This window comes from Anoplopoma fimbria, chromosome 17 (assembly GCF_027596085.1).
Source record: "Anoplopoma fimbria isolate UVic2021 breed Golden Eagle Sablefish chromosome 17, Afim_UVic_2022, whole genome shotgun sequence".
Taxonomy (NCBI): domain Eukaryota; kingdom Metazoa; phylum Chordata; class Actinopteri; order Perciformes; family Anoplopomatidae; genus Anoplopoma; species Anoplopoma fimbria.
Genome location: NC_072465.1, coordinates 27,699,915 through 27,709,380, shown reverse-complemented (window position 1 = coordinate 27,709,380; position 9,466 = coordinate 27,699,915). Strand labels below are relative to the sequence as shown.

Below are 9,466 nucleotides of genomic sequence, written 5' to 3'. Positions count from 1 at the left end.
CAGACTGAGTGTGTGTGTGTGGTCCAGTATGTCTATATTTGTGAGGACTTTAGTTCTTCAAAGGCTGTTTGAAGCTTAAGACCAGATAATTAATGTTTGTGTGTGTGTGTGTGTGTGTGTAAGTGTGTGTGTGCGTGTGTGTGTGTGCGTGTGTGTAAGTGTGTGCGTGTGTGTAAGTGTGTGTGTGTGCGTGTGTAGCCCTTTTAAGACATGTTATCTGTAATATTTCTATCTTCATCTTTGTGTCATTTAAACAGACTTTTTAAATGTTCCTCACAGCTTCGTTCAGACATTCAAATCACATTTATGTTGTTATATGAAGGAAGAAGAATTTAAAATACACTTTACTGTCGAAGCTTTAATTCATAAAGTTTGCCTCGTCTTCATACAGTGAGTTAATTCAAACAATTTCATATAAATTTCATATTTAGCTTCTTCCTGTTTTATAACATCTAACTCTGATTTTAAGTCCACACATCACAGTGACAACAGCAGCAGGGTTCCATTCAAATTAAAAACTAAAGGTCCTCCAGCAAAAAAGACACTAAATTGGCCAATTATGTACATGCCAGCTCTAATTCCTGGTCATTTACTTTGTAACATAAACGCTGTATTTCTGCTGTTTGCATTGCGATCCTCGTGATTAAATATTTCCCGATTACTTTCGAGTGTCTCAGGGTATTATGTATTTTAAAGCTCTGTGCAGAGTTTCGGTGTCATTCAAACTCATGGTTCTGTTACTTAATCTGTACAAACTGGATTAGATTTAATTTCATTCACCACATACCAACATAGCACCCTCCACTGTTTTTTACACAGGTCTGAATTAGAGCCATGTCTACATTTTAAATGCTATTCAATGTAAAACAACTGTTTTAGTCATAGTGTAAAAGAAGTTGACGTAGTCGTTGTGAAGTCAATAATTGGTTTATGGAGTTACTTTTTTAAGCTTAGAGTTCTGCATTTTGGTCATTGCCATCTTGTTTTTTGCAATTTGGACTCAGGAGGAGTGACATAGAGAAACCGTATCTGTCTCTGGCAGAGACCTGTCAATCACAGTGGACCCGCCCTAAAGCATACCCTGCTTTATGGTCTGTTTGACTCTAAATGGAGCATCATTTACTAAATGAACATCATGCTGTATTGAAGAAGACTTGAAACTAGAGATTGAGACCATAAACTCATGTTTACAATGTTTACTGAGGGAATAAATCAAGAGAGAAGTAGAGTCATTTTCTCATAGACTTCTATACAACCAGAGGAGTCGCCCCCTGCTGGACATTAGAGAGAATGCAGGTTTAAGGCACTTCTGCATTAGCTTCACACGTCAGTACCATTGGTTGCCGCCTGTTTTCATTAGAGATGTCTGAGCGAAGAGAAACACTTTACGCCTGTGCAGACGTTCAGCTGAATGTTTGCACTGAAAATGCATCAAGGGCCCATGAAATAAAAAAGCTAACTGGATGCTTTTTCGTGCTGTGTTATAAGATAGTTGAATGGCTCCTCTTGATGCTCTGAAGATAAAACTTGAGGTTTGTAGAACAGTTAATGAATATCATAAAACATCTGAAACCAGTAAAATGAATGAATTCTATTCTATTCACTACAATCACAATTTAAATCACAGTGAGAGTTTAACAGATGAGTTAAAATAGAGAGTAAACAGAGTTCTCCGTCTGTTAGCTTCCCTTCCTTACTGACTGTTTTTACTCCATCAGTTCAGTTTGTTTTACAGAGAGAATAAATTAGTCTGGAGAGTCGGGAGGCTGCTGGGAGGAAAGAGAAAGAGAAGAGGGGAGGAGGTGGTGTTGTGAAACAGAGTTAACTCCAGTTCAAGTTGAGCAGTGTTTATATGGACAGCACCATCTCAGAATGTGTTCAGCTGTGAGCTATGGAGCAACAAGAGGGACAAACCACGCAGATCTGTCTGTTCATCGTGACCGCTGACCTTATTTCACTGTGGAGGACAGTTTGTCTGTGGACATTTTGTCTGTGGACATTTTGTCCGTGGACAGTTTGTCTTTAGATATAGATTGCCAGTTTCTGTGGACAGTTTGTCTGTGGAAAGTTTGACCTAGAACCTTGAACCAGAACCTCTGCACTTACCTGACAGCACAACCACAACTACTGTATCCGGCCTGTATTAGTCGCTGCGGGACTAATAAAGGATTATCTTATTTTATTTTATCTTAATCCGGGATTTTAATCTTCTTCTTCTGTGTTTCAGGTTGAGATGTTCCGCTTCAGGATGAATTTCTGCCTGTTGTCTCTCCTCTTCCCTTTGGTGTCCTCCATCATGGCCGACGTCCCTACCGCTGGCTGCAAAATCAGAATCACTGACAGAGGACTCGATATGTGTGAGTATATGGATAAATCATTATTATCCAGAAGTAAACTGGGACCGGAACAGATCCAAATTGTAAAACAGATCTGAAATGCACTCAGGAGAGTAGAGTTTGCTTAGCGCTATAGTTTTCAAATACGTATGTCTTGCAGTAAAAGTACTTACAGTATGTGTTTTGTGTTTTCAGTGAAGTTTGAGACTCAGAAGTTTGTTGAAGAGGAGATCAGTAACATCTCGATGCCGGAGATGCAGGGCAAAGAAGGACGCTTCCAATACACCATTACTGAGTACAGATATTACGCAGTACTTAAAGTAAAACTTTGCTACTGAATACTCCGAATGTATTAATACCTTCTCTTCCTCCCGTCTGTCGTCAGTGTGAAGATAAAAGAGTTGAATCTGACTCACGCCGAACTGCAGTTCATTCCTGATGTCGGATTGTTGTTCGACGTCCAGAACTCATCGATCGCGCTGAGTTTCCACCGACGGATCCTCTACTGGTTCTTGTAAGTTCTGCTCCAGAAAACCGACTGAACACCAACATTCACCTGGATCTAATAGTTCTCAAACAGAACACTGATTTCAGTCTAATAACTCATCTACAGATGATTTTTTATAACTTTCAAAGAACATCAATATAACTAATAACTCACCAATAGAACACATTACTTTTAATAGAATTACAATGTTCTTCTACAAAACATTAATACAACTCTAATAGTTATGTGTTCTACAGAACATTAATACAACTCTAGTAGTTATGTGTTCTATGGAACATTAAAGTGGCAAAATAAGTTTTTTTTGTTAGTTTTTTTAAATTTTACAGCAAGTATTTTTTTCAAATTTGTTTGGTATAACCCACCGCCAAATTTGACACTAAATTGGAATAGTCAATACCTTGAACGATGATGTCATAGGTCACGTTAAAAGACATCAGTTTGGCTACTTTACATGTATTAATCTTTTCAAAATGCAAGAGAGGATTTTAAGAGATTCATTTCAAAATCTGCTCAGCAGAATCTAAAGAACTACATGACGCCAAATTCTGAAACTTTTGTGTTTTTTGTGGAACAGCCTAATGTGACAAAGATGATCAGATTTACATTAAATTAACATGTAAATGATCTTTACACATGATGTGCAGCGAAAAACGGTGTTTAATTAGTGTGTGAGTTCTTGAGCGCCACATAATGGACACAGGAAGTGGTACAAAATATGCTATACGTGGGGAGTAACGCTGCTTGCTATTTGTTTACATGATAGTTTGATGTCAGTGATGAAGCTGAAGTTTTTTTTTATGTCAGTTACGACACAGGAAACATCAATGCGTCGGCTGAAGGAGTGAACATCAACACGGCTCTGCATCTGATCAGAGACGATGAAGGACGACTGAAGATCAGTAACATCACCTGTGATGCCAAAATTGCCAAAATGACGGCGCAGTTCAGCGGAACGCTCGGGTAAAACACACTGATACAGTAATCAATAACGATTAATGTTAATGGGAGTAATGTCGTTATCAATAATGATTGATAACCGGTAATAGGACTGTTGTCATTATGATGATCAAAAATGATCAATTCATTTTTTTTTTACAATTATTAATGATTACTGTTGATAATACTGATACGTAATCAACAACTGTCTGTCATCACGTTTTATCTTTCAGGAAAGTTTACCACTTCCTGGCCAGCTTTCTGACAACGGGCATGCGCTTCCTCCTCAACCAAAAGGTCTGTCTGTCTTTCTCTGACCTGTCTGTCTGTATCCGACCTGTCTGTCTGTCTCTGACCTGTCCATCTCGCTGACCTGTCTGTCTGTCTCTGAACGGTCTGTCTGTCTCTCTCTCACCTGTCTGTCTGTACCTTACCAGTCTGTCTGTCTGGACCTGTCTCTCTCTGTCTGTCTGTCCATCACTGGCATTAGTCTCTCTCCGACATGTCTCTCTCTCTGACCTGTCTGTCCATCTCTGACTGGCCTGTCTGTCTGTCCATCTCTGACCTGTCTCTCTCTCTGACCTGTCTCCCTCTGACCTTTCTCTCTCTCTGACTTGTCTGTCTGTCCATCACTGACCTGTCTCTCTCTCTGACGTGTCTGTCCCTCAGATCTGTCCCGCTCTGAACCACGCTGCTCTGGTTCTCGTGAACTCGATGTTGGAGACGATCCCCGTGAGGACGGAGGTCGATCATTATATCGGTATTGATTATGCTCTGATCGGTGATCCGGTGGTGACGCCCAGGAGCCTCGACATGCACTTCAGGGTCAGACTCTCCCTCCAATGACTCCTCGTTCTCTTCTACGGAGTAACGATGGGAACATTAACGTGGGTTCTGTGTGTGTAGGGGATGTTCTTCGACCTGTCCGATCCGAACAACACGTTGGCGAACTACGCCGTCGACCCGGTCATCAAAGAGTACGACAGGATGGTGTACCTCGCTCTGTCCGAGTACTTCTTCGACAGCGGGTTGTATTCCTACTACAAAGCAGGAGTCTTCCAGATGAACATCGTCAACGAGAAGGTCAAAAAACACTACAGACCCCAAAAGTTCTACAGATCCCCAAACCACCACAGACCAAAATAAGACCAAAGAACCGAACTGATCCCATCTGACCTTTATCACTTCTGTTTGTGTTCTCTCGTCCTTCAGATGCCCAAAGACATGGAGATGTTGTTGAGAACCACCTACTTTGGAACCATCATGATGATGGTGAGCAGAAAAAACCCCACAGAAACACATTAGAGAGACAGTAGAGACACTGTGGAGACACATTAGAAATGCAGTAAAGATACAGTAGAGACACAATAGAGACACAGTAGAGACACAGTGGGGACACACTAGTATTACAGTAGAGATACAGTAAAGATGAAATCGAGACACAGTTAAGAGACAATGGTGACACTGTGGAACTTCAGTATAAAACACTATAAAGACACAATAGAGACATGGTAGAGACACAGTGGGAACACAGTAAAGACAATACAGAGACAGAGCAAAGATACAGTGGGGACACAGTTTCAATGCAAATTGGAGACTAAATAAAGACACAGCTAAGAGACAGTGGAGACACAGTAAAGACACAATAGAACTGAGTTGGAACACATTAGAAATGCAGTGGAAACACAGTAAAGTCAAGACAGAAACAAATTTAAGACTAAATAAAGACATAGCTAAGAGACAGTGGAGACACTGGACAAATGCAGTAGAAAGACAGTAAAGACACAGTTGAAACACAGTAAAGACACAGTTGAAACACAGTAAAGACACAGTAGAAACACAGTAAAGACAAAACAGAGACAGAGCAAAGATACAGTGGAGACACATTAGAAATGCAGTAGAAAGACACTAAAGTCACAATAGAGACACAGTAGTGACACTGAATTAAGACACATTTGAAATGACAGTGGAAGATACAATAGAGACATGAAGACTAAATAAGGACACAGCAAAGATACAGTGGTGACACATTAGAAATGCAGTAGAAACACATTAAAGACACAATAGACACAGTAAAGACATTACTTACTTATTTTTATTACTACTTCACCTCATGTTCTCCCTGTGTTCTCCGTAGAACCCGGCTCTGATGGACGCTCCGCTCTCACTGCAGTTCGCCGTCAACTCGCCCCCAAAGACCACCATCAAGACGTCCGGAGCGACGGTCGTCATGACAGCCATCGTCAAGGTGATGGTGCTGCCTCCAGGTCAGCCTCCGGTCCAGCTCAGCAGCATGACCATGGTAAACACACACACACACACACACACACACACACACACACACACACACACACACACACACACACACACACACACACACACACACACACACACACACACACACACACACACACACACACACACACACACACACACACACACACACACACACACACACACACACACACACATATTATTCCTCTTTAAAAACAGCTGTTTTATTATTTCTATTATTGTTTCATCTTTCCGTCCTTCTGCAGGAAACAAAGTTCAATGCTAAAGTTTCAATGAAGGGAAAACGTCTGTCCATTCTTGCTGACCTCCGCAGGTACAAACACACACACACACACACACACACACACACACACACACACACACACACACACACACACACACACACACACACACACACACACACACACGCATGTATATGAACATGCATCAAAAACAGGAAGTCACTGGTAAAGTAGTTGTGAAGGAATTTTCCTTATTGTATGTTAAACTTCCCTCATGTAGGTTAAAGGTAACTGTCTGTAGATCAGCTCAACTGTCTGTCTCTCTTCGCCTGTCTCACTCTATGTGCCTGAGCTGGCTATGGCAGCTGGTAGGTCAAGGTCAGCTAGAAACCTTCTGTATTCGGTTTAGAGTCAAGAGGCTGGCGTCTGGTTGGAGACGCTGGATAAGAGAGACTGTACAGAGGCTATGTTCTTGCTAGCACAGCAAAGGTAGATGTATTTCCTTGTTTAGATCTTATAACCAATAGAATCCTCACACATGCCAGGCTGATGTAGAACTAACCCTATTTGGATATAGCGGAACTTAGCTGGTCTGGGGAAGGTTAAATACTGTGCTCAAGGACACCATCTTCAGAATTGGTTAGCAGTACGCTGTGATTCACACGTGGTGTTTCCCTGTTCTCCTCGATCGAGCTTCAATAAATGTTACTGCTTAAGACATCTGGGTCTGCCGAAACTTCTTCTGTCTCGAGGGAACTAGCTCTAAGATTTCCATCACAGTAGTAAAGCCCACCTCTTGCTTGATTTGATTGGCTGCCTCCGTCAATTGTGTCACTGACGATCGGTGTGTCTCAGCAAGAAAAGTTGAGAATATTTGAACTTTAATGTGCGTCAGAAAAAACATGTGGTGCAAGAGAGGAGCACACATGTTTCTTGCGTCGCGTCTAGTTGTGATTGGCCCCTCAGGTTGAATTTCCTCTTAGCTGAGGGACTTACTTAAGGCTGTTCAGAATCCCTTAAAATGTTTCCTCGGTAAAGGAAAAGCGTTGAAATGTAACCTTTTGTGTTGAAGCCCATTTAAAGTCACAGCCTCTGTCTGTGGTTTCACGACCTCCACTCTGCAGAATAAACAACCACAGACTGAAACAATTGTCTTCTTTCAGGTTTAAAATATACTCCAATCAATCAGCACTAGAATCTCTGGCAGTAAGTGTTGTTTTATCTTTTACTACGACGCTACAACATTAGTGTTAAATACATAACAATCACCTGTCTGTCTGCCTGTCTGTCTGTCAGCTGATTCCTCTGCAGGCTCCTCTAAAGACGATGCTGCAGATGTCCGTGGTTCCTTTAATCAACAGTAAGACTCTGATTCATCATCTGTGAGACATAAGCACACAGTTTATTTAGTGTTTTACTGTAACACACTGTGACACACCGGACTGTAATGATGTGTGTGTGTGTGTGTGTGTGTGTGTGTGTGTGTGTGTGTGTGTGTGTGTGTGTGTGTGTTCAGACTGGACAAAGAGAGGAGTTCGGATCCCTCTGGCTGACGGGATGGATTTCATTGAGGAAGTAGTTGAATATCACAACGTAAGTCTGTTTAAAAGTTTTACCTTTATATGTTCATAACATAGACTGTGTATTAAAATGGACCCCATCACAGCCCCTCCAAAAGTGAAGACATCTTGATCGCCCTCTGGTGGTTGGCTGCAGTATAAGTCATTAACCCCGCCCCCTTTATGTTAACAAATGGGACCATTGGTTTTGAAAGCCTCTCCTTCACCATTCAGGCCGTCGCCATCTCGGATTTGGGTTGCGCCATGTTGTTTTTTTCCTCAACCAATGAACGGATGTGACCATATTTGGACACATTGAACTACCTTTCCATAATGTTTGATAGTTGTGTTGTAAATCGTATGCTAACAGTGTTGTAATTGCCATTTCCATCCAGTTGATTTGTGCTTCTTTGTGAGCATGCGGTAATAACAGAGTTCCCCTGCACATCCTTAGAATAACATAACTTTGATTTTTACACTTTTACACTTGAATTCATTTTGTTGTGGTAATTGATGCTTTTGAAGCTCAGACACTTGCCACACAACCATCACACAGCTGTGGGCGTCCATGTTTTCCCCAGCAGATGCACCGGGACGTAATTAAGATTGTAAATCGGAAATAACGACTTGAATTATTGACCTCGTCTTTATTATTTCTCCATCTACTGTACCATGTGAGGTTGTATTTCCTCGGCCTGTGCTGCCCTCTGGTGTTGACAGGAGTTGTGTTGATCTCTGCAGGGTTTCCTCGTCATCGGGGCGAATCTTCACTTCAGCAAAGGACTGAGGGAAATGATCGTAGCGAGCAATCAGACAGCACCAGAAACCAACACTGTCTAAATGTATATATGAACAGTATATATATATATACACACAATGTGATACTGTGTAAACATATATAACAATGTGTAAATATATATTGTCAGACCCAAACATATATACGATACAGTGAGAATATATGTATAACACAATGTTGTATATACAGAGATAATGTGTACGAGACATATATATATTTATATATATACACACATATAAATATACACACATGTATTTTAAAATCAAGCGCCCCTTGTTTACCTCCATCTTTCTTGCTAACAGTCTTCTTCTTCTCTTGTACATTACTGTGCACCTTTAACCACCTGTAGATCAGTGAAACCAGCAGCCGTTGAAGAAGTATTCTGATCCTTAACTGAAGTAAAAGTACCGATACCACATTGTGAAAATACTCCACTACACGTTAAAAGTCCTGCATTTTAAAACCTCAGTAGTAAAAGTATGTAAGTATTGTCAGCAAAATGTACTTGAAGCTTTAATGAAAGTATTCATAGTGTGGTAAAATGTTCCCTATCAGTGTTTTTCTATTATATATGATGTTTCTGGATTAATTGTACTGCTGTATTAAAGTATATGTGTACTGCTGTAGATGTTTTTATCTCCATTATACACGGTTGGGTAGTAGTAGTAGTAATCTACAACAATGCATCATATTCTTGATGATAATATGTTTGTGTAGTTGTTGACGTGTAACAACTACACAACGTAGTAGTTGTTACGTGTATTAACAACAAAGCTAAATAAAAACAAATTAAACTCCTAATTTGTTTTTATATA

The 9,466-nt window shown here is 40.7% G+C and overlaps 1 protein-coding gene across 2 annotated transcripts in view; it reads left to right on the top strand.

Annotated features, from left to right (window-relative positions):
• pltp (phospholipid transfer protein) overlaps positions 1–9,445 on the top strand; it is an 11,796-nt gene extending 2,351 nt beyond the window's left edge. Inside the window, exons 2-16 of one of the 2 annotated variants that reach the window (XM_054616982.1) lie at positions 2,228–2,357; positions 2,532–2,631; positions 2,722–2,850; positions 3,649–3,804; positions 4,014–4,077; positions 4,450–4,605; positions 4,687–4,863; positions 4,993–5,052; positions 5,918–6,082; positions 6,321–6,388; positions 7,460–7,502; positions 7,593–7,656; positions 7,813–7,889; positions 8,597–8,697; positions 9,001–9,445. In XM_054616982.1, coding sequence (XP_054472957.1) covers positions 2,234–2,357; positions 2,532–2,631; positions 2,722–2,850; positions 3,649–3,804; positions 4,014–4,077; positions 4,450–4,605; positions 4,687–4,863; positions 4,993–5,052; positions 5,918–6,082; positions 6,321–6,388; positions 7,460–7,502; positions 7,593–7,656; positions 7,813–7,889; positions 8,597–8,695 — 1,482 coding nt within the window. In that variant the 5' untranslated portion in view covers positions 2,228–2,233 and the 3' untranslated portion in view covers positions 8,696–8,697; positions 9,001–9,445. Of the gene's footprint in view, positions 1–2,227; positions 2,358–2,531; positions 2,632–2,721; positions 2,851–3,648; positions 3,805–4,013; positions 4,078–4,449; positions 4,606–4,686; positions 4,864–4,992; positions 5,053–5,917; positions 6,083–6,320; positions 6,389–7,459; positions 7,503–7,592; positions 7,657–7,812; positions 7,890–8,596 lie in introns of both variants that reach the window. The other variant, XM_054616981.1, reaches the window with a different exon arrangement.
• The last annotated feature ends 21 nt before the right edge of the window (positions 9,446–9,466 follow it).